Here is a 26,400-nt window from a genome sequence, read left to right on the forward strand (position 1 = left end):
ACTCAATGAATACTTAATATAAGATACTAAAATATTTACTGAAGCACAAAGTAAAGTCCAGGTGCCTCTGAAATGACTTGCTGTGTTACCAGCCTTCTGCCAGAATTTGCCTTTGGAACTATTTTTAACAACATTGGAATAAGGGATGGGTCTGACTTCCCTCCTCAAACTCTGCCTATGCAGCTCTGGAAGTTTGGTCAGAAAAAATAAAAAAAAAAAAAAAAAAAAAAAAAAAAAAAAAAAAAAAAAAAAAAAAGAAATATACAGCCATACTTGCCAGCTACTGCACACTTCCCTTTAGCCCCAGTGCCAAAAACAGAAGAAAGGGTTCAAGAGAGGGGGATTAGTGCACAGCCTTGCTAGAAGAGCCTTATGTGTAAGCAATTGAACTGAAGCTCCTCAGGTTTTTTTAGGACATTCTATCAACTGAACTGGTTAATGAAGGTAGAGTCGTGGCCCTGAATGATGAATGGATACCTAAGCATGGCCAGGGAGGGAAAATATGTGCCTTTATCTCTTATAAATTCTTCCTTCTCATTTCTTGGAGAAGTTCTACTCGAAAGATAAATTATTGCATTTATTTAAAATTTAAAAATACCTCCTTTGCCTATAATTTGCAAGGAATTTCACGGTAAGTATTATGACTAACACTGATGCACATCTACAGTTCAAAATTATGGGCATATTTCATTCTACCATCAATATAATGAAATGTTTCTTTAAACCTTTGTGTTGACATTTTAAGCATCTCATTTTAGGACAGTAGCACATAGGACTACTTTTCCACCATGATTTGCAGCTGACATATGTTATGAAATTCTTGCAAATTTGGGTAAGTTTTATGCCAAGGATTTGAAATACTGGAGAGTCCATGAATTCCGCTGTAGCACAAAAAGGCACACAGTTGCTGCATTCCTTTAGACTTCTCATTAAGTTTGGCTACCCTATGAAAAAAAATTATTTTTCTGAAAGCCTGTAAAATTTTTTCCATGTTGTCATACTAGGCTGAGTTAAATGGGTTCAGCTAATAGAGATATTTTTTGAGAGCTTCCTATTGAAACATGTATTCTATTTCAAATTGCTTCCATTGTATCATGCATTCTTCCTGCACAGTTCTGTGTCTTTTGGGGGGGGTATATTTTTAATGGGTTTTTTGTGTTCTTTCAGATTGACTTTAATACTTTCCTGTCCGATGGATCTCAAAAATTTTCCAATGGATGTGCAAACATGTATAATGCAGCTGGAAAGCTGTAAGTTTGCGTAATGTATTATCCTATACATACTTTTGCAGGGGTTGCAACAGCTGTACAGGAGGTAGGAAAACCCCTTGTAGTGGTACCAGAACAAGTTTTCAAAATTAATCTTCCATTTGATCAATAGAATCTGTGAAATATACATGATTTCAAGAGGAAGAGGTTCTTTCATACCTATTTGAACTGAAAATCAAGAGTTTTGTGTAAATTTGAAATTACCATTAAACTTAAGTACCCAGTGTCAGTTCATCTTTATACAAAATTTCTGCATGTAGGGTTTCACCATAAGTCTTTCTGTGTTCACACAGAGAGCAGGTGAATAATATGGGAGAGCATAAGGAAACATAAGAATAACTTAAAGAAGTGATTTATGGGATTTTATGTGAAATAAAATTGTTATATTCTAACATATGATATATTTTACTTAACATCTACCTTGATATCTTGGTACTTAAAAGAGGATGGAAAGTGTAAAGCACCTATGTTATTTCAAGGCGCAAACACACTCACAGAAGGAGAAATCAACTATTCTGTCTGATGCATTATATTCTCATTTTCCTTGTGATATGAAGTATTTGGGAATTGCCGTTTCCTTTAAAATGAGAGGACTTTGAAAGAGAGCTGTAGCAGAAAAATCCTCCTAATGATGCAAAGAACAAAAATAAAATAAAGCATTCTTTGAAAGCTTCCAGCAATCCAAAGTTTGTGAAAATAAATGACAGGGACAAGACATATTAAGAAGTATTCATCTAAAAGATCTAGATTTACAGTTTTAGAGCCAATTAGTAAAATATTTCAAAAATAAAAGAATGCTGAATATAGAATGAATATACTCTATTATTTGAAATATATCATAGATCAGAAACACAACACACATAATATATTAATGTGTTTTTGGAAGTTTTTTCTTCTTTTACTGGAACAAAGCTGCACCTAAGGGAAGGGGAGATAATTATCTGTCAGTATGTCAGAACTGTTGGTTGTATGGTATGTTTTTATAGAATATTGCAGGGTGAGTATAAAAGCCAGATCCATCTTTTATTACAATGGACAGATGGTAACATTATGAAGCAACCTTTCAATATAAGGACAACTGCTGGATCTGACAGCAGAAATTTTCTTGACTAAAATGGAGAGATTTTTATTTGCTGCAAATGTCAAGGAATTTGGGACAATATTATATATCCAGGATGTGAGTGAAACTCCACAGTCAGTCTTAGCAGACCATCCTACTGATAACCTATGTCATCTGTATAATTTATGTGACTAAACAAAAGGTTAAAAGGAAGCAGTTGCATCATAGTACAGGCAGATGGCAGGTATAATCACTAAATACAATTATGCTTCAAAGAGTCATAGTGTTTGACTGAACAAGCAAAATGGGTCATTAAAATGTTTTTAAAAGTTGTGAAATTTTTGCTTTAACAGCTTCATAAAACTCAGCTGCATTTTTCCTCTCTATAACTGTTGTGAGGACAGGTCAGACAACAACTGAGCGTTCTTGAAGAAACAAGCATCTGGTTTGCTTTAGCAAAATCTTGCAGGAGCACACAATACCCACAAACTACACCACAGGGAACCAACATTTATTAGTTGAATAGCAGTGTAGATGTTCTACTGTATTTTCCAGCAGAATATTTTTCACTGAAGTCTTGTTTTTAATTATTGAGTTCAGTGGGAGTAAATTCCCAGCTGCACATTCACATGGTAAAGAGAGGCAGTTCTCACGAAAGAAAAGCTGAAGAAAATACAGATGACTGCTTTAAATTCTTTATTCACAGAGATCAAATTTGATTTCATAAGGAAGTTACAAGTAAGAAAGCTTTTCCCATATTGCCTTGTCTAATTCTATTTTACCTGTAACTTCAGACATCAAAAAACAGACTGTGGGAAAAGATGATGGCCTGAGGCAGAAAGTGTTACAGCATGTGGGAGCTCTGGATATGCTTACGTGTCTGATAGCAGAATAATCATTTAGGTTTGCAAGAACAAGGCAGCGGTTCCCAGAAATTATTTTGGGACAGATCCAAAGCAGATATGTACAGCAACCTACGTTCTGAGATCCTAGACCTTTGAGAGTAGGAATTCACCTGTCCATAGACAGTTTCTCTGTACAGGAAAGGAAATAGAAAATTTGGAAGTGTTGCAAAAAATATCTACATGCCAGGAAGAAGAATAACCAGGTTAAAAAAAAAAAAAAAAAAAAAAAAAAAAAAAAAAAAAAAGGCGCTAGTTTATATGAGAGTATGAGAGTGAACTCTGACCAATTTCCAAAACTTAGGAAAGGATGAGCAGAAACATTCAAATTCCAGACTCTCTGGCTAAGAAAAGGCATCCAGTTCTATTTAAAATTAGAGAAGAACAAAGGAGGATGGGTGCATTTGGCATTTTCCCAGGCTTCACATCAAATCTCCCGAGGTAAGAACTGACATAACCCTGAGAGCCTGAATCCATCCAAGCATCTCTAATTTCTAGGCCACAATGTCATACTCTGCTCTGGATGTCTGCCTTACATTTTTTGGTGCACAGTGAGACAATGTAAACAGAGGGATCAAAGCACTAACCCTAGTGGTTAATGCCTTGTCTGGGGAAGTGGAAGACATTTGGGTTCAAAACAGAAAACATAGTCCTCTCATGTCCTGAGTGAATGATCTGACCACCAGGCTATGTTATAAAAACCAAAGTGTTTGCAGGAGCAAAACAGCAGTAGCCATGCTTCCAGATGTTTCTTTTTGAAGTGGCGATCAGTGCCAAGTTGTGCAAGACAATGTACATTGTGAATTTACAAGGCCCATTTGTATCACCGTTTCTGTAAACTGTGTCTGATCTTGCAAGCCTTGTTCCTGCATGTGTCACTGAAGCAAATTAGAATAAATCACTCATCTTTTTTTCACTCGTCTTATCACTGGGTTGCAAAGACTGACAGTTATAAGAGACAGATCATGTGTTTTGTCTCTCCTTTAAGTAGTAATTTCTTTTGGTACTAGATACTTTCCTTCAGTATTGATACGGTTGCTCCATCATAGAAAAGTCTAAGAGAAAAAATCTAAGAGAAAAAATGTATAGCTTTTTTTCCCAAATGATATCTGTATTTTTAGCTGGCTCATGTAATGTTTTCTCCAAGGTCAGTCTGAGCAGCTGGATTTGCCCCTGGTAAAAGTACTTCATTAAATCATGAAGTGTCTGAAAAATATTTAAGTGGAAATGTCTTCTATTTTAAAGGATTTATTTTACCAAATGATTTCTCAGCAGCTAGAATGAGCTGCTTTTTTATCTTAGAAAGGGAACAAATGAAAATGCACATATGAAATAATCCATTCTACAGTTCTATGCCTTACACCAGGGCAGCCTATAGGCATGTGGGATAATTTTAGTTTTATTCTGCTTGAATAAGATACAAAGAAATGTCAACTAGATACATATTTATTTCTGTGGCCTGTCTCCCAGGAAAGAAATGTTTTTCTTTCATATGCTAAAGCTTGTTTTTCTTTTTTAAGCATCACTTTTACCTCACAGCATTCCTTTATTCATAAATTACAATTATAACTTTATGTGACATTTAATTTTCCTGAATTTTCAAAGAATATTGAAAAGACTAAGCTAAAAAAGAAAACAATATACTATAAAAGCAGCATAGGTAAGGCATAAAACACTTTCTTACCTCATCATTTTAATTTGATGTTTATTTTTAAATTATACAGTGGCCCTTTTTTCCCCTTTTGATTTACAGTGGCTTTTTAGTCTTTCTGAAAAATCATGTTCTTGTCTTCTGGATTGTTAAAGAAAATTCCCTCTGTGCTACATCATTATTATTTGCACAATTTCATTGCCTCACTCTCTAATTTGAAAATTGTACAAGTGGAAAGATGGGTAGGCAGGCTGCAGCAGTACAAGCTATTGCGTTACAGAAAAGTATGTGTACATTTTTCCTTTCCCACAACAGGACAAAGAAAACACTAGAAAGATAAAATAACTTGAGTGTTTTCTCATCTGCCAGGTAATCCTCAGGTTTCTACCTGAATGACAGAAATTGTGGACATATTAAGTCAATGCCTGTCTGTGGCAGAAGGTGTAGAAACAATACTGCTTCTCTCCTTTGCATTTCAGCAGCACAAAAATTGTCAACTGCTCAGGCTGTGGTTTTTATTCTGCAGATGGGTGACTCAAGCTATTGTGTCTATCGGAAGCGAGACATGACACACAGCTACAAAGATCAGGATACCTGTAGTCATCAGCTCCTGACCCATGCAGGGTGAAAGGGCAACCGTAACTGTACAGCTGCTGCTGACATACAGAAACTAAAATGAAAGTGATAGCTGAACACCTTCAGCCAGGAATAGTAGGTTTGAGAGATGTGTTGGAGTGCTGAGCTGAAATGTTATTCTTTTCCAAAATCCAGGCTAAGAAGAATAAACCTATAACTCTCCAGGGAGAGATTCCTTCTGAATGACAGAGAGGACAGTGCAAGGGGCAGACACTTCGCAAAGCAGCTCAGAAGTACATTGAATAAAATCCTGCTTTCTTGGAGCTCCAGCTCAAATTTAGCCTTGAAATAAATCACAGCTCATTTCTGAAGCTAATATATTTAGTGCATAATGTAGAAGAATTTGTTCTAACCTCAAGCCAAAACCATATTTTTTAGATCTGTCATATCTTCCCCCTGGTATGTTGCTGGGAATATAGGGCAAAATTCAAATGTCTGTCATGCTCTTAGGAGCAGTAATGTGCAGGCAGCCTGTCCTGGGGGCAAACTGATGGGATGCCTCACAGAAGAGTAGTGGAATAACCCTACTCAACATGACTGTAGTTCTTGCTTCAGCTGAAGACCTAAAGAACTGATGGGTTTGCTGACCAAATCCAATGTTACTTTTGGACCTGTAACTTACTAAAAATTAAAGAAATGAGAATGGAATTTAGATAAATCACTGGGATTAAAAAATAAAAAAATAAATTCTGCAGTTGAACTAAACTCTTTTACAAAAAAAGCCAGATACTCTGCTCAGTTGTTTCATGCTGTACATGTGTCTGTTTATTGAACATGAGGAAAAAAGCTGGGTTTTAATATACCTGTAGGTATTTTTAAATGACACAAGGGAAGCACAGCCTTCCTGTAATAAAACAGAATGAGCAGAACATTTACAGGATATATTGATATTCAGCTGGATCACAAGTTTGCTTATGGCTTGGAAAGGTATATGTGCTGCTAAAGGTGGATGGACAAAGCAAATAAAACAGTGTCAGCAGATGAGATGAAGGAATTATGTTGGAATTGCCAAGACAATGATGGTTCAAAGGTGTAGAGTCTCTAAAGGAACAGGGGAGTTGCTTGCCTTGAATAACACGTGTTTTTGTAACGGTGTAGTCCTTGGAGAGGCAGGAGAAGAGATGTTAGACACTTCAACAATTCTTCAAGACAAACTTGTTGGATGTTCACTGTCTTGTTTATGAGATAATGGCCTACCATTGATACACTGAATTAGCTGTAATAAAACCCTCCTACTCTTAGTATGCAACTGATATAAGTACCTTGGTTCCAAGAAGTTCTATAGAGTAATGTGGTCTGATGTGGATTGAATGGGACTCTATTTATTTAAAGCAGGCTTTAGTCCTATACTTTCAAAATTGGATGAATGAAAAGTTGGTATTTATTATTAATGGTAGTGTAAATATTAAAAAAAGATGAAGATACAGTCTAATTCTCTCTTTCAGGAACTTCATGAGTGTTGATAACAACTTCACAACACCATTTTTGAAACGATAATTTTTTCTGGGAAAGATGAGTCAGACCAAGGGAAAAGTTTCGTTTTTCTTTCAAGACATTGTAGATACCCTTTTTACTCAGAAATATTTTAGCAGGATCACATTCTTTTTTCCTGAATTTTTTTCCTGAAACCTGTAATTGAAAAATGCTGAAAATTTTCACTCTAGCTAAACAATTTTCACTGGTGTCTAAAGGCTAAAGTTACTGTCTGTCTTTTCCACCATCTGTCGGAGTTTTGTATAGATTAAATCAACTAAATAAAATACCACTACAATTTCATTTTATTTGGTGTCCGGTTATTCAAAACCCTCCATCAACTATTCCAAGCACAGGTCCTGGGAACTACTTTTCATCAAAGCCTTATCTCTTCCACCTTCTCCCTCTGTTAATGTGATAGACTTTTACTTTCATTTTGTCACACTTATCATCAACTCTTTTGCACATTGTTTTCTAAAATAATATTCCTGCAAACCAAATCCAAGTTTCTCGATTGTTTGAGGCCCTCTCCCCTTCTATTAAATTCTAAATTCTTCTTTCTCTAGTTCATCATATTCATCTCAGGCAGAGCTCTCAGTCTGCCAGTGTATGCTTCATTAGCTAATTACCTGGAGTGACTTCAGGCTCCTGAAAATTACTTGTCTCTTTAAGAGAACTGTTTGCACAGTGGTTACAGTGCCATGCATTCACACAGTTCTTGAGTTTTCCTGAGAAATAGTCCCCATGGAAACATTCTCCTCCTGGGATGATGTCTTTGCCATATAATTACCAACAATTTACCACCTGTTTTTACATTTTAGATGTGCAAGACTTCAGACTTTGGGTTAATAGAGAGAGAGTACTAGTGTAACCTAACCAACCCTGTAACTCCTGAGCACCACTGTCCAAACATAACCAGGTTGTTTTTTCTATCCTTTGTAGTTCTTTGATGATACCACTTAGATTTTGTATAATTAGTGTTATATTTATAGAATTAAGTAAGAGCAAGTACTGCACAGTAGCCAGACAAAAAGAAATACATTGCTAACTGCTGTCTTCTTCAGCCACAGAAGCTGGTGTTTGTCCCATAAAACACAATTTAACACCTCTACTTCCTTTCCCAACCTTCATTCATTCATGCCCTGCAAACCCAAACCCTAGCACACTGCATTTCAGTGACAGAAGTCCTTACTAAACCGCTTGATTTAGTTTAGGTTGACCTGGTCCTGAAGACCATGCTAGATTATAGCCTCCATTGCTTTCAGCTATTCATGTAGAATAAAAGATTCACTTTTTGCACCAGTGAGCTGCACCCTCATAAACTACCTAGGTTAGTGACTGACTGTCCTTTTTCAACAATAAAATTTATCCACTAGGAATTCCCTACATAACCTTGTACTTCCCAGTCACTGGTAATAAAAATATCTGATAGCAATTTATAATAGTCACCAGAACCACCTCATAGTCAAAAAAGAAAAACTTCTGGTTTAACAAGCGGCTAAATATCATGTTGGGTGACAGTTAATCCCTTATAGGTCCTAAAGGGAAATGTCTTGTTCTTTATAAATGCTACATATTTCAGTGCAGTCCTTACAAGTTGCATAATATGTCTAACAATACAACAAAGACATCTAGCACAAGTTTGTGCGGGTAACCACACATCTGTTCAGAATAAAAGCTTCACATCTAAGGACCACACTTCACTTCTCCATTTGCACAGTGATAACCATGTAATGGAACACAACTTCTCAGATTTTTTATCTCATACACCATTTGGAAAATACACACAGTGTATTTCTAATCCTCAAAAGCAGACCAGTATCAGCAACAGGCATTTAGGCTTTTAGTTAAATTTTTGTTACCGAATGATTTTTTCTTTTTTTTAATTCTTTTAAAGATAGTGCACATTTGTTAATCAGGTGGCAAGTAGCCAAGAAACAAAAAGCTCAGGTGGACTTCAGGTTTAGAATTTCTAGAACAGGACAGGGACAGTTATTACAATTGATCAGCAGAGATCCCAAAATTAGTGTGTCAGGGGACTGTATTTTAGGCTCATTGCATATATAACACAACATATCTAAACTGTAATAGTATAAATACTACAGTATGGTAACCACTCCTTGTTTAAAAGAGTGATTTCTATAGAAATGTCTTTTTCCCCTTATGCACAGTGCACTCAGTGTCATGAACATTCTGAGTGTTAAGCACTCAGAATGCTTCAGCATTCAGCAGGTCCTCTTCATAAAATTAATTGAAAAAAGATATTTTCTTTTGATTTCATTCAAGCTGATTTAAATTAACATACTAGTGGAAACATTATACTATTTTAAATTTTTTGGTATAACACAAACTCATGTCTCCATTAAGTTCTCTACATTTTAAGACACTTTTAATTTGTGACTATGACCTTGACTTACAAAACTGAAGTTACAGTTTTGAATGTGAATGTTATATTTGGGCATTTAAAATGTAAACATGACAAAAATTAATTACTACAGCAGCATTTTGAATATGCTGCTATTATTTTTACTGTATTGCGTTATAGAAGAATTAGTGGGCAGAGTAGAAAATCAAAATTAAAAGCGTGCATTAGAGATGAATGAACCTGATTAAGTGAAATACATTTTGACGCAGCAGTTGTTTCTTGCCAGTTCAATGAGTTTTACTCAGGGAATACCACTTCTGGCCATAGTCTACATGCTTCAAGTGGTAATCTGCTTTACACACAACTGCTTTTTGTCTGAATTCATGCAAAGTTTGATAAGATATATACTTCTGATTTTTCACAGTTTATGGCATTTAATAGTGAATTTTAACTGTGTTTATGGAATATCATGCAATCAATAAGAAAAGAAAGTGCTTTCTTGCTCATTTGATATAAGCTTGTAGTGGCTTGAGCAATGTCTTATCTTGATTACTTATTTAAAAGGATATGGTGGTCTCGTTTTTGTCATATTTATCCAGCCTCAAAAACAAGTGCTAAGTAAATCAAGTCAGCCTGGGATCCTGTGAATACCCTGTATAAAGGTTCTCCCAAAGGAAACATTAAGAATTTAAAAAGAAATGTTGAAAACATTTTTACATTTATAAACACTAATTCTTAACTGCTCAGTTCATTCAACATAGATCAGAAAAGAAGAAGTGTATCTCAGTTTTCAGGTCAGCAGATCAGGTCACTGAGTGCCATTTATAGGTGTATTAAAAGAGTAATGAAGTCACTGAATATAATGGGGTGATATTTATGCTCACAAAGCAAAGAAGTTACTTTTTTTCCTGAAATTCAAAATGTCAATAATTTGGGGCAAAGATTTACTTTTAGAAGGTTCTGAACAATGCACTTTAAACAGTAATTTGTTACTTAAAGATTAAAAGAATTTCTGGTTCTCAACAGGTTATTTTCAACAGTTTATTAGCATTGGACAAAAGCAGAAAGGAAATATTGCAAAAAAGCTGAAAGCTATTAAATTAGATGAAAAAAATCTCCTTTTACCTTCTGGTTCCTTCTAGTATGTGTGGCTCAAAGTTGAATCAGAATATGAAGCCTTTTTATTTCCAGTTGTAAAAACCAAATAAAATTTATTTAGAAAGATAATTAGAATGAAATGCCTGGAAAAGTTAACAGATCACAAATCCAGAAGAAGTAAGGATATTTTCCTCAATGATATGCCATGCAAATATTTATCTGAGACAGGGAAATAGAAGGAAAAAGTATTTGCCTTTTGCAAAGTCTGGGCCTTGATTAGTATGTCTTTTGCCATTATATCTAATCTTATACACATGCATGAGGTATGGATAAGTGCTGAAGACTGAATATCAAAGTTGAGTGCTTCTTAATATCATTTTATGTTGCAGTCAGTTAATATGAGAAGATTATAATCAATTGCTTTCCCATGTGTTGTTCCAGTTTCAGAGAAAAGCAGTTTTTCAATTCAATACTACTGCAGAATTTTTAATTCATTGCTGTCTTTGAACAATTTGCACTTAACCATTCAAATTGACATAAATCCATATACATAACTTTGATAGTCCACATTTCACCTCAAGTAAAAGTAGGAAGAGATCTTAGTGTGAAGGGCCTATTTTATCCTTCATGGGCTGGGGAGAGAAAGTTCCCAAGCACCCAAGAGATTTGGATGTTTAGCTAATTTAAATGCTTTTGTTGAAACCAAAAATAGACCATCTAATCATTAAAATTTATAAGAGTTTCATAAAATAGTTGTTTTGTCTCTTCCAAATCAGTATGATATAGAATGGCAGATAAAATTTTGTGATTAACAGGTACAAGCAGACCCTCTATTACCTCCTTTTTATAACATTTACTTAAAATATTGTAATTTGATATGTTACTGCTTTTCAAAGTTTGCAGCTGACTTAGAGTTTATTTGGGTTTTTTCTTTGTTTCAGTTGGATACACAATGAATGATCTCATTTTTGAGTGGCAAGAAAAGGGAGCAGTTCAAGTAGCAGAAGGTCTCACTCTGCCACAGTTTCTGTTGAAAGAAGAAAAGGATTTATGTTACTGCACCAAGCATTATAATACAGGTAGGAAAGTGATTACAACTGAAAAGACATTTAACATTTACTGTTATCATAAATGTCACATTTGGGGTATATTTTATATATTTTAAATGTTCTCACTGAATTCAGAAGAGGGTTAAAACATACAGGTGCATTGTGCAAGCTAATAAAGTCTTAAATAACTGGAAAACAAACCAAAACTACCTTAAGACTGAAAAAAACTTCAATTTTAGGTACCTTAGGAAAAATACAGAGTTGAAACTGTTCAGTCAGTGGTTTTATTTATTCGGTAGATGCCGTGACCACATTCACAATGTGGGATCTGAAGCATTACTGAAATCCAAAGGTCTGTGTGCTGTGCACTAATCACAGCCTGGCTCAGTCAGGAAAAAGGGACATTGGGTTGCCAAGCCGAGTTATTCCTGCCTTAGTTCATACAGCAAGGGGGCATGGTGAGTGAGCTGAAAGGATTCTTAGTGCGCAATGGCCAAGTGTACAAACTAGACATGAGCGTACAGTGATAGGAGAAGGATGAATGGATTCAAACTGAAAGAGAGTAGGTGTAGATATCAGGAAGAAATTCTTTACTGTGTGGGTGGTGGGGCACTGGAACAGGATGTCCAGAGAAGCTGTGGCTGCCCCATCCCTGAAAGTGTTCAAAGCCAGGCTGGATGAGGGTCTGAGCAATCTGGTCTAATGAAAGGTGTCCCTGCCCATGGCAGGGGTGTTGGAACCAGGTGATCTTTAGGGCCTCTTAACCCAAGTCATTCTATAATTCTCTAATTCTGTGATACTGATTCTATGATACTGAATTGAAGCCTTTGTTGAACTGAGATATTTAGCTCATCTCTGGGATTATTTGAAAAAGGATGGGATTAACATTAATAATATAGTTATTATACTTTTATTTTAAATTGTGAAAAACTGTATGAATAACTTAACAATCACAAGCACAATAATCCTAAAAAGCAAAGCCTAAGAATGCACAGTTTATATATTCTCTTCAGCAAAAAAAAAGCTAAACTCTTCCATTCTAATCCATATATTTTTTCATTTTTGCTCTCTAGTATGATTAAACATGTCTTAACATTTAATATTAGAATGATTCATTTGGATTCTGCTGAAATGTCAGGGAGAGAAAATTAAATAGGTGGTGTTCATAAGGAATGTCCTGCTACAATCAAAATTAAGGAGGCATGCTTTCCAACACTGAGTTTTATCACAGCTGCAGTGGTGCCCTAGGAGAAAGAAAGGTTCTCTCATAATTTCCATTTAGAGTAGGAAGATACTGATAGAGATATTTTGAAGTCTTTCTAAAATAAATTTGAAATACTTCACATGCACTTTTATTGTACAAATACTAATATCTGAATAATCCTTAAAAACCTTCTAATATTTGAGATACATATCCTCTAGCAGAGGAATTTTTTCACTCTGATATTTCTTTGTTAATGATAAGATAGAAGTTCTTATTGTTCCTTTTTCCCTTTCTACCACAATCCTTATGAAAAATATGAAAATTTTATTTTCATTCTTTTCCACTGTCTCCTTTGAGATATACATGTAACTTACCCTTTCTTTTTATGATTCTCCTGCTTTTGTGCCATGTTAATGAGTGTCTGTAGTTGTATTCTATAACCTGCATATGACATTAACTAATGAGAAATCATGGTATAGAGTTTTCTGCTCTTTTTTCTGAAGTTCATTTGCATAACATGGTGCATCAAAAACCTCTGAGAAATTCAGACATTACGGTGATGCTTAACCTGATACTGAATGGAAACCTGGTTTAAAATTTCAGAATTTCCAGTGATCTTCAAACACTCCATCCGAAGCTAATTTGTTGTACTTTTACTCGCTTGTTTTGAGAACTTACATTATAATTGTCAGAGTTTAAGCCTCGTGATTTTGACTAGAACTTAATTTTTTCAGTATTTTGAAGGGATAGCATTTTTCTTCACAACCTATGTTTCAAGCCTATTTAACTTGGCATTAATTTTTATCTAAGGAAAAACAGGAAAATATGCTACGCCTAGGCACACTACACTAGGTTACATGGGGTCAACATATTTATATTAGTTTTCATTGTGGCCCTAACCTGAATGGAGAAGCAGGAGCAAGAGATGTTACTAACTGCATGTGAGGCCTCATGGTTCTCAAGATGTGGCTACAAGTGTGCTTTTCTCCAAGTAATTCTGTCACATTTGGGTGAGAGAAAGTGTTTACTGCAGTAAGTCAGTGGCCAATCAGCAGCCTGTTGTATTCTGTATTGCTTTGACCAAATGGCATTTCTGTGATCAAACATGCTCTAAGATGTGAGTGCAACCCACAACCCTGGAAAGATAAAGCTCGTGCCTGTACTGAAAAAGTAATTGCACCGTTTAACTTGTTCACAAAAAAAAAAAAAAAAATCAAGGCATTTGATAACACAGAAGACTTGGAAGCCTGGATGCAGTTAGAGGATAGGAATGTTAAAAGATGTCATCAAAAAATAGATTAACTGCACAGCTATGGGACCTGCCTATGATGGGCAGGGGGTAAAAATATGATTCTGATGCTGAGCAGCAGATGGAAGGGTATGTCCTCACCAGAGGAAGCAGCAGAGTGGCCTGCTCTGAGTTACAGCACCAAAATTACAGGTACAGAACTTTGTCAGGGCAAATCAGAAAGAAAAGGAGAATTACCCATGAAGGACTACATTTATTGTGATAGTCTCCTCTTCGAGATAACAGTATTTTGTCTAAAGTTGTTGGGTTTTTTAAATTCAAATCTTCCATATGAAGCAAATTTAGTCAGATTAGAGGGGTTTAGTTTCTAGGAGAGCAAGAATTCCTTTTATTTCTTTGTTAGAATCAGTATTAATAAGTACCATTTGTAATTTAAAATACAAGTACCCATGAACATTATATTAAAAGACAACAACAACTATTTTCACTATGTCACTTGGATACACGATCACTAATGTGCTTTCTTAAGGCTTCTGCAATGAGATATTGCAGGCGGATATGCATTTAGGATACTCCACAAGAACCAAAATTTACAAAAAACAGTTTTTAAAACATGATGTGAAGTCTATTTCTCTGGTCTGTGACAGACTGGATAAAATGAATTCTTAAAATAATGCTAAGCAACTGCAGCTGGTATGCAGTAAGTGACCAAAGAAGGGTTTTCAAATTAAATTCAGTTACAACGCAGGATGGAAAGCTCTTCTGAGACATCCTGCAAAACAGAAAAAAAAAAATCCCAAAATTCTCCCTGTGAAGCAAATTAGATGAAGCTTCAGGAAAGTACATGGAAACTCATCAGTGCCTGTCTCATCAGTGTTTCGTGCCCAATAGAAAATGGTTCACTGTAACCAGAGCTCAAAAAAATAAAACATCTAAATATGGAGATATAACAGTTTCAGCAACAGTACAGCAAAATGGCTCATCAGCTCTTATGTTATAAAGTGACACAACAGCATTTCTGACAATTTTCATGTTTTGCATCCACAGGCATATCTGCAGTGACCTATTTGGAAAGTGAAGTAGAATCATAACAGCCATAAAAATCACACATGAACCATAGACATTACAAGGATGGTCTTGCTTTGCTGGAATTCCTGTGTTACATTAATTTCTTCCTTGGGCAATTCCTAAATTTTATTTCAATCACAGATAATTTCAATCACCACTGCAAAAAGCCCAATATACAGTTGCATGAATTCATACATAATCGCATTGGCTAACAGGCATAAATGAGTCTTGGTTTTACCCCTGCATCATGGTTAATGCTTTACACCTGCACTGGAGTGATGCTGCTCAGGATTGTCTTAGGTCTAATAATGCATTTTGGGTCAGAGAATTAGATGTAGTGGTCCTGGAAATAGCAGAGCTATGACTGCTACACTCACCACCAGAGCCGATAGATTCTGTATGTGATCATTTCTGATAATTGCGATCTTGATGAACAGCAAGTTTCCTTAGCGCTCCACACTCCCCCTCTGGCTTCCTAATATGCACATCCCAAACACAATTTTTTCTCACTATCTCATCTGTTCCCCCATAGTCAAAAAGGTTGCTTAACAACCTTTAAGAGATTGTGACCTTTCTAAGTCTCACCTACAACCAACCTAGTGCCTTATATTCAGCCGTTTTGCTGCCAGCTTGATGACAGTGATTAAAGGAGACATAACTTCGATGTCTTACTCTGACAACAGTTCAAACCCTTACTTGTGTTAGCAAACACCCAAACCACTCTTTTTGAGACTATAGGAGTAATTTTTAAAACATGTCTTTTCAATTCCCTCAGGCTTTTTTTTCATAGATCATTTCTCCAAAAAGGAGGTTTGTACTTTTTACCTAGGAGATAGTCTATGGGTGTGAAATCTCTGAAGCTGCTCATTTCTTTGCTGAAAAAACAGAAATTATAAATGCTTTGGAAAACAGAGTCTATGGCAGGCTGAAGATGTGACCATCCCTAGATGCACAAAATGGCACTGTCTGATTTCAACAAGGCTTTTTTTCTCAAGGGCAAAGAGGCCACAATTGTCAACTCTGCACTGATCAAAATTTGAGCATTCTACTTTAAAGATTCATTGAATAGAAATTCATCATCCGTCCTGGAAGTGGAAACATTACATCTAAATATGTCTCTTCAGCTTATACTTCTTCCCTCTCTGCCCCTGCTAACACAGTGCAGCACATGACAAGTCTTTCACATCACAAGACTTCTGTTCAACTTGATATCTCTCAGGCTCCCAAGCCTGGGAGACCTGCTGCCTACCCAGTCCACACCCAGCCTGTATCAGGGCAGGGAGCTACTCCATCCTCATCAGAGATCTGTGCATTTGTCTTTGTCATGATGTTATACTGGGTTCTCCAGCTTACCAAGGTCCTTCTCCATGCAGCTCAGTTCTCCATTCTGAGAGACATGAGAACTGCAAATGCAAATTTATCAAGCTGAAAAATAAATAGTTTCTCTTTTCCAATATTTATTTTCAACTGTCTTTTACTGCAGTCATTATCAATGTTACACCAATGTCAAGTTTACCACCTGCCTGAATACTTTTTTCCAAAAAAAGCTATGTAAACACACTTTCGTCCTGTCCAAGAATCTATGTAGTCAAAGAGAGGTGTCAGCTTCAGCACTGATTTTCCCCAATATACTTCTGATATCCACAGACCATGACTTGAAAGAAAAACTGAATGTTACTACATTCCTAGAGTAATTTTGTGAATCTTGGTTTTAGATACATAGACGAGTGCCATGAAAATTTGTCTAGTTCTATAAGTTACACACTGGAAAATCATTATTTCTATTCAGGCTGTATGAAGATAGATATGGTGTTTTATCTATCTTATGATGAAGAAAAAACTAGTACTTTTATAAGCAAAATACACTCAAATTGTAATTTATATTAAAGTGCAAATTGGATAGTTTCTAGAGACTGCACTTACCAAATGCTTTTTAATTATCCTGACTTCTTAAAAAAGCATGAAAATAAGTTTAGCTAAATTTACTTATATCTTTAGGAAATATCTTTACCCAACAAGGTAAAATCAAGTAGACTGCTTTTCTTGTGGTCATTCTGATAATAACTCAAACAGAAGAGAAAGTAAAGGGGACAGTATTGCTTCATGGAAAAGTCAGATTATATATTTCATTCTCTTGCATCCTCTCTATGAAAATCATCTGCTATTCAGACTGCAGTGTTATACATAACATGCTGTTACTAAGAGATGTTAATTGCAATCTTATTTTAGCAGATGCAGAGAAAAAAGAAAGCACACAGCAAAATGCAAAAGCAAAGGGCTGGTGGTCTGTGTGATCCCTCTTATGGCAATACAGTTTTTTTTCCTCCTGTCTACTTTCATCTAAGACCTTTTTTCAGTTAGAAGGTAAAAGTGACCTCAGAAAATTTCCTTTCAACATTCAAATTTACAATAAGTTCAAACACAAAAAGTTGGGGGTTTTGTCATGGTTTTTTTGTTTGTCTTTTTGTTTGTTAGTTTTGTTTTTTGTTTGTTTTGGGTTGGGTTGTTTGGTGTTTTGTTGTTAGTTTTTTGGTTGGTTGGTTTGGTTTTTTGTTTTTGTTTTGTTTTGGGGGACTTTTTTTTCATCAATTCTTTTTTTCTGAAGACTGTTGGAGCCGATAGCTACACTCTAACTAAAGGCAAGGACCTTTGCCAGGGTAATTCCATCCTGTGTACTAGTTAAAATATTAGGGCTTATATATCTGCAGGCCTTTAATAAAAGTGTTAATTAATTACATGATAAACTTTTTTGTCTCAGGACAATACTGATCAAACTTAATCTGTATGGGGTTTTAACGTTATTTATGTATTTAAAGACTAGCTTTCTACTACCTGGCACACTGAAGTTCCCCAACGCAGGAGGTGACAAGTGCCAGAACCAACATTAAGGAAGGGCTGGAGAAATGCAGGAAAGGGAAGGTCTATGATGGCCTGCAATAAGATCATATCTGTAATATATATTATATGTCTTAAACTATCCTCAGTGTGGGTTGTCCTGCAACAGATACTTGTTTGAGTAAATATTTGTCCTTGTAGAGAGGGTAGACAGGAATACTCAGAGCATTGCAGTGACAACCATTTAGTAAGAGCCTGTGAATCAAAGGTATTAAACTTTAGAAGGCAGTCAAAGGCATGAGTATCCATATTACATCAATCAATACAAATTCTGTCTCTTGAGTCCACCTATTGTTTCATTTTGGAAGAAGGGTCTTTAACTTTTGTCTTGAGAAGAAAGAACTACCATTACTTTTATCTCTATAAGGAAGAGAGTGTCAGCTGGCTTTTGCAATATGTTATCTTTTCCACATAAGAGGACAAAGTCTGATTTTTACATATCTAAAAATGTTAAACACAGCAGAGGTTTAGAATAACACCGAGAGGCAAATACTCTAATGCAATTTTCAAGCTCATTTTGAACTTAGGAGATCTGTCAGGATATGGGGAGTAGAGGAATTGAGGTGCTTAAGAAATGGCTTTCTAGAAGACAGACAAGTGGGAGAAGCTCTCTATAGTATTAAGAGATCTAACTCTCAGTCAGCCATTTAGGTTGAGCATATCCTAGCCACTGAAGCAGTCTTACTCTCCCGTTCTCCTTTGCTGCTGTTTCTCAGTTTCTCTAATTTCATGCTAAACCTTTGTCTCTAGCTGTTTTTCAAGAGGAAAAAGGAAGTGTTGTTGCAGAGGAACATCATTACAGTCCAATTGACCCAGGATTCTGTTAGAAAATCTCCATAGCTAGCAATATTTTGATTGCTAGACTGGCTGCTTGTTGGCTATCAGTCACTGGTAAAATCAGAATTGTGTGGTCTACATCCATGCTGACAGATGTGTTGGAATCAGAATATGAAATATTTGCTTCCCAGATCCAAGACACATATTCTGCAGAGCACCATAAATTTATTCAGATTTGCTTAACTCAGTTCAATTGTGCTAAGCTTTAAATCATCTCTATTCAGCAAGCATGATTCTTATTTTAAGTAAATAGATTCATGTAATTTCATTAGCTGTATAGACTTTTAGCCACAGTCTTCTCTATATCCATAAGATATTTCACAGTAAATCATTTATTAGTGTTATCAATGAGTTACAAGGTCAGACTACCAATTACTATTATCTAAAGTGGTATCAAGAACCTTCAGCAGATAACTCTCCATTCTGCAGGGATTAACAGTTGAACTCTGCACGCTTCTTTTCTCTTTTGTTTATGCTTATTCATTTTATATTTTATTATGGTATTAATTTTTAATTTCATAGTAGTTTAGTAATTGTTACTCCTTTCTTAGTTATTTCTCAGGCACACAATTTCCTTGATTCAGAATCCTGAAGTAATTTTCCCTTATTAAAACTTTCTGCATAGCCTCAGAACCAGCTACTCAGCCTTCCTGGGTATTGTAACATATTTATGACATTGTAGGGGTACAGTAAGAAATGCTTTCCCCAAAAGAGATCCTAAGGGCTGCTAAAAGGAGACAAACACTTTTAAGTCCTACCAACTCTTACCTCTGGGACAGTTTGAGACAGATGAAACTATAAAAGAGGATTCTTTATGGCCTGAATTTACAACTTATGCTTGATTTCTCTTGCACATCCCATACTGCTGACAGTATTTTTTAATGACACAAGCATACTTCTGCCTTCATAGCCGATTTTTTAAACAGCACATGCCACAGTCATGAGTCTGTGTAGTGTGAAGATGACCTGAAGTAGAAAAATGCTCTTCACAGTTGGCCATGGAAGAAACAACAAAAACTGTATGTGATTTAGATACTGACTCCAAAGAAAAGCAATTTGTGCTTTCTAGCAGAAAGAAAAATCATATTGACTGACTACAATTTTATTTTTTCACTACACTAATGGCTTCAGCATGGACAGTGCATGGAAATCTTGCCAGTCCAGCAGCTCTAACATTGTTACCAAGAGACAAAATTTGCAAGAGTTTAAAATGCACCATCACATGCATATACACTGGTACATTCAATTCACACACATAGGTAAAACACTCATCAAGTCAGCACTTTTGGGGCCTTTCATGCACTTAAATCCCTGGTGAGACTCAACTTACAAACACAAAATACGTAACCTCAATTCAGGAAAAAATATTTCTTTTGGGAAACCCTGCATAGTTTTTCTTTCTTTTGCTTTACAAAAATGGATTGTGTGCATACTTACACTTAACTTTAGTCTGAAACTACCATCAGGTCTTAATTTGTTGCACAGCCCCAGCAAAGCCACAATACCACAAGGGATTCCTATCCTCCTGCTAGGCACTCTCTGACATTCACAGTGCATATCAAAATGAACTAGATCTTACCTTTCATGTACTGCAAACGCATTTTTAGAGCAATGCTCTTAGTTGCTTGTCTATCTCATTCCCCAGCTGAAATGACTTTATGGGGATGTCTCTTCTGATCCATTCAAGCATCCAGTCAAATAGATTAAACCACAGCTAACCTGGCTTTGAATTTGAAATGGAATACAGGAAGAGAAAGGAAGCCCAAAGTTGGATGCTGCTTCAGGTGGGAAAAAACACCACAGCCTCTGCTGGCTAGAGCTCACATCTGCTGGTGCAAGTGCTTCTTTTTCCACTCAACTGCATGAGCCAAGTTTATGCAGGTGGTTCTTATTTCAGACAGGAAGGGCAAAAGCTAACATCAACTCTTTCACACTTAGACCAGCAACTTCTGCATCTGCAGTGCTGAGATTGACTTCCATCTGCAGCCTTTCTCCAATACTCAGTAGTGGAGCAACAGAGAAGGGTGTCTAGCTGGGTAGCCACCAGTCTTCCTGAGGAGCTGCTATATATTAATTTTTGAGAGCTGTACTGGAAGAGAGGAACATAGTAGTCTTGACTAGGAAGCCCTGGCAGTATGCCTGGCAAGTCCATAAACTCTCTGGGTCTAAGAAAAAGACAGGACTCTTAAGTCACACATGTAGAGCTATGCAAAGGTGTTTCTCTACTTTGAGACACATTCCATATACCTTTTTTTTTTTTTTTTTTTTTTAGTTTATTGTTTGGTCTTGGTGTTATGGGTTTTGAGGAGTATTTTCCTTGCCAATGATATTTACAAAAATACTAAACCAATCAAAAAATGCTTTTGTATAATTCCTCTGACACATCATTCAGTCCTAATTCTGGCATCTTCATTATCCCTGCTTTTTTCTCTCCTTCCCTGTGGTTACAATATATTCTGTTTGCACTTCTTTTATTAAGAATCTCTTTAAATTTTTAGGATTCTGTTGCTTACAAGTATTCTTCTCTTCCTCCTTAGTTCAATTAGATCTGTCAAATTTTCAAACACATAAATAATCCAGATCAGAGCTACTATATTATTTACTGTTCACTGTTTAGGACCACAGAATTTTTGTGCTGAGTGCTCTGTAATCGTTCAAGTCCACTGGAGTCCTCAGGAAAAAAAAACTTAGATCTCTTATCCCACATTTCTCTGGATGGAAAAAAAAAATATACAAACAATAGCTGATGTTTATTGACACTTCATATATGCATATATTATGAAGTCTGATGCTCCTGAGTTTTCCTTCCTAATTTGTTTTGAAAGGAGAATATGGGACCCTATAAGAAGAAAATGCTGAACAATTCTTACTGATACAATGCCAAATAAAATGGCTTTGCTTAGACCTAGATTGGGCTGATGCATTTCTGTCACTCCTTACCACCACGATTTACTGTGATGTATGAGACAGAGACTGCTGCTGTCCAAGGCTGCTGAATTAACAGAATGAATGTCACAAAAAAGAGAAATCTTCAGGGTAAGAACCAGTTTGAAGTAAGAACATGATTCCAACAAAGGCCAGTCAGTGCAGAACTTCTGGTTATGTGGGGTGTACAGAACTGCTAAGTGAAAGACTAAATTGCATAGCTATACTTTTGAAAACCATGGAAGAGAAACATAGGGAAAAATCCTGGCCTTTCCTGAAGTAAACACCAAAATTCCCATTCACTTTTTAAAACCAGGATTTCATCCCATGAATGAGGCAGAAATTAGTCTTGAATCTGGGGTAGCAGATGGTTAAGCCAGGATCTGGGACACAGATTTGGAGAGTATAGATAGGATTCAGAAAATGCTGGCAATTAGGAATGGAACTAATAATTGAGCTTGCAGATACAAACCTCCTGAGATACAGAATGTAACCTTAAATTCAAACATCATAACAAAATGTCTTTCTAAATTTTTTTTAGAGCCTCAGCAGAACAAAATTGTGATAAAATTACATTCATTATGGCATCATAGAAAAATGGCCTATTAAAAGAACTGTTATGAAAATAATGAAGTTCAGATACTTAATATCCCTAGAATAAAAATATTTGTTTGACTTTATCTGAAGTTCATTTCTGTATGCCTAACACCACTGTCACAGCATAAAACACAACACATTAGTATAAGATAAACTTATAAATCCATTACATAATTTTTAATCTGATAAGTATCAAATCTTTATAATGTGGAAAATTTTTGTATAAAATAGCATTTTGGCAAATAGAAATTGATTAGAAAGATATCTGTCAAAGACGAGGGGAAAGCATAACCAAAGAGCTTTACCACCTAAGAAACAAATAACAATATAGCCTTCCTTGTTAAATTTAGAATTAGGAAATGTTTTCACTCAAAAGAAGGAAGAAAACTGAGTTATGTGTATCTGTTGCTGTGAGAAACTGTTTTATGCATACACCACTTAGAGTTACAGCATTGCCTTCAGCACCATTCTTATGTGACTGATATGGCCATTGGGCAGAACTAGAAAGTCTAATGAGGCTGGGTCAAGATCGGTGAAATAATCTACAGCTTGCGGGGTGGGAAAAAACCCCCAACCCCACAACAACCTGGCTAATATAAAAAGATGGATTTATGAAATTTTATGAGCTCCCAATAGATTTGTTGTTGCTGTTGTTCTGATTTGAATAAGTTAGTAGAAGTTGCTTTATATTCAGTACCTGGATAAAACTAGGTCATTTAATTACCTTCCTGAAGTTTCCTAAACTCTGTTCTTTCAATCAGTGCTTGAAACTTGATCATTTCTCTTACAAGCTGGAACAGTTTGAATGGGTACACATGGAGAGATTTAGCAGATTCTGCTAGTGATAACCTAATGCCCATACTGATATCACTGTGTTTTCCCCAATTTTTAGTTTAAAAATAAAATAAAGCTTAAAATTGAACCAAAAATAAAAGAAATATTATACAATGGGGAAGCAAGCATTCTTCTTGTACACAGACGTATTTCCAAATCATAAGTTGCAAAACCGTGTTCTCACAGAGGAAATTTCCTATTGGTATAATGAATTGTGGGGGGTTTTTATAAGAAAATAAGAATTTCAGACCTTTTCAAATTCTTAATTTTTTTAGATATTCTGCCCCTTTTCTTTCCAGTAGATACTTCTGTTATAATGGGGACAGTCTTTATTACAAGTCACTGCAGAGAATTCAAAACACAAATATTTTTCTAGTGAACAAATATATTTGACATGGCATATACTCTTTAGGAGTGTGCACTAGATGTCGACAGTAAAAACATTCTATTTCTCTTGAATATTTCTCCTTCGCTGTAAAAAGGGAAATTCACGTGTATTGAAGTCCGCTTTCACCTTGAGAGGCAGATGGGTTACTATCTCATCCAGATGTACATCCCAAGCCTCCTGATCGTCATTCTGTCCTGGGTGTCATTCTGGATCAATATGGATGCAGCTCCAGCCAGAGTGGCTTTGGGCATAACAACTGTACTGACCATGACAACACAAAGCTCAGGTTCACGAGCATCTCTTCCAAAGGTAGGCTAAATTTCCTTTGTTTGTACTATATAAATCATAATGTTATGTGTCAAACACTTTCAGTCAACCTTATGTGTTTTAATTATTAGCATCCAATCATTTTTTAAACCAGATAAATAGTTTTGAAATATTTAGGGGTTTTTTGATTCTCCAGTCAAATACATTCTATTTCTCCCCTGTCTCAACTATATAGCCAGCCATATCTAGTTAATTCCATAAACCTTAACAAGCAGTGAAAACAATGTTACTCAGTATTACATAAACTCTACTTAATAGCTGACTGGCTCATCCTTTTTCACATCCCAGTATCTGATGGCATGCTAGAAGATACGACTGAAATTCTAAATGCCATAGATTCTCAATTATAGTCTTTTCTCAAAACTACCTAAATTATGAATTAGCTCACTAGTTACAAACACATTTACATTAAAATGTAGGAAAATGTAAACCTTAACAGCTCCAAACAATTGCATAAAAATAATTCTCAACACAATGAAAATCACTTAAAGTTAATTTCTATGATTAACTATTTCCATTTTGAGTTGTAATTGTTTTAAATATTTTCTGTTACATTTTAAGGCTTATTCCTTGACCATCTTCATGTGCCATTGCAGCTAAAAGAAATAAAATATATACAACAAAAATACACAAAGTTCAATTCTGTATTAGTTTTAACATTATATTTTTAGGCTGTCTAATTAACTTTTTTTAAAAGTATAACAGATAGCCCTAACAGATTTGAGCATGCTTTTTGTCCCAAATATATGGAACTGAATGCATCTGGTTGGGATCAACAGATAAAATGGAATGCCTTAAAAACTCAAAAAAAAAACCACAATGTAAGAGGCTAACAGAGAGCTGCAGATTATTTTTGTAACATTCTGAGGCCTGAAGTTAGCCATGTTTGCTTATATAAAAAAGCTCTTGTAACTCTGCTAAGAAGCAGGCCCTACTTTCTTGGTTCAGATCATGTCCTGCATCTGATCATGTCAATACAGGATTGCAATGAGCCCTAAACTGTATCTGATTTTTAATACTTTCACTGTGTCAAAACTACAGGACTAATCTGAAATTAAATATATGATTTACTGTGCCTATATTAGCTGAAAATTAACACATCAGACCTCTCCACCTATCTCCTTTCTTCTACCTAATTTTTATTCCAGAGACTTTCAACCATATCCATTTTAGTACAGGAATTCCCACTGGTGCCACTACAAGCTATTTTTTGCTCCCTTAGTGTCATTCAAAGATCTCAGCAGGACAAATGAAGAAAGAGCATGTGTTTTTTTAGGATTATTTGGGTTGTGATGTAATACACAGTATGCTAGAGGAAACTGTTAATGATTTAAACACATTTTGTAAAAGAATACATTTTTAAACAAAAATTTAACATGTATAGATTTAATTGCTTTTCTTATTATCGTCTAACTTTCCATGGAAAGTCTTGTTCAATAAAAGTATTGTTGGGATGTGGAGATATTAATGCACTTCCTCCTGCCAGGAAATACTACTCTTCACATCTGTGGTTTGAACACACTCAGGCTTCTCCTGCCTCCTCTCACAGGTGTCATACGTCAAAGCGATTGACATCTGGATGGCAGTGTGTCTGCTCTTTGTGTTTTCTGCACTCCTGGAGTATGCAGCTGTAAACTTTGTGTCCAGGCAGCATAAAGAGCTTCTGCGGTTCCGACGCAAGAGGAAGAAGAGCAAGGTAAAATTAACGGTGTTCACAGCTTTTAAAGGATCTGACTGAATTATTCCGGGATGCAGGGTTAATTTGGTAAACACACTGCAACTTGAAGTGGCAATAGAAATAAAATGGTAACACAGCAAAAAATTCACTATAGGCAGAGGGTCACTAGAAGGACTATGAATTGCATAAATCCAACTTGAATTCTCGAAAGAGGGATTAAGAGGGATTTAAATGAGGCATGGGCCATGTGGGAGCCATCTGCACCAGCATGAATTTCACTCTGTTAGAAGAGTTAGATTATACTTCAGTGAATGAATGTTACTGGTATTTGCAGCACTTTTTACTGCATTGAGGTTCAACAAATATTGTTTCCTAATTTCATTCTAATACTCAATTCAAAGCCCTAACAGCTGTGTTTCATGCAAATATTTTTTAACACAAAAAGTGATTATTCAAATAACATCATTGTTTGAAGAACAAACATTTTACTTTAAAAGGCTGGTAAGTTTAGGGGTTTTTTTTCTTCTGTCCAGTAATTTTGTTTTAGTTGTTCATATTATTAGTGAGAAACTTAATTATAGTAGTGGTTATTCGTATTTATATTAGAGCCGGAGCTATACAGACTACCAGTAAAATAGCTCACTACCAGTGTGCAAAGCCAAACAGCTAAGGTTACAAATTTGAATTCTGAAATCTGTAGTTAAATCAAGCACTAAGGAAAATTTCTTACAACGTGTAACTCCTACTTCAGATTTTACAAAGTGTAAATAGTTCTCCAGCCTACTTTTTAAATGAGTAACCCTCACCCCACTCCCATGTCATGCAGAGTCTATCACTATCTAGAATATTACTAGTGGATGAAAATCTTACCATAGCAACGTGATTCAGTTCAACCA

The 26,400-nt window shown here is 35.7% G+C and overlaps 1 protein-coding gene across 3 annotated transcripts in view; it reads left to right on the forward strand.

The window, feature by feature from the left end:
- Window positions 1–26,400, forward strand: part of GLRA3 (glycine receptor alpha 3) — an 81,343-nt gene that overhangs the window by 47,195 nt on the left and 7,748 nt on the right. For 2 of the 3 annotated variants that reach the window (XM_066185947.1, XM_066185948.1), the window contains exons 5-8: window positions 1,168–1,250; window positions 11,395–11,532; window positions 23,594–23,808; window positions 25,376–25,522. In XM_066185947.1, coding sequence (XP_066042044.1) covers window positions 1,168–1,250; window positions 11,395–11,532; window positions 23,594–23,808; window positions 25,376–25,522 — 583 coding nt within the window. The remainder of the gene's footprint in view (window positions 1–1,167; window positions 1,251–11,394; window positions 11,533–23,593; window positions 23,809–25,375; window positions 25,523–26,400) is intronic. The other variant, XM_066185949.1, reaches the window with a different exon arrangement.

Source organism: Chamaea fasciata, unplaced genomic scaffold, assembly GCF_029207755.1.
Source record: "Chamaea fasciata isolate MVZ Bird 193981 ecotype frontalis unplaced genomic scaffold, bChaFas1.0.hap1 SCAF_6, whole genome shotgun sequence".
NCBI classification, from domain to species: Eukaryota; Metazoa; Chordata; class Aves; order Passeriformes; family Sylviidae; genus Chamaea; species Chamaea fasciata.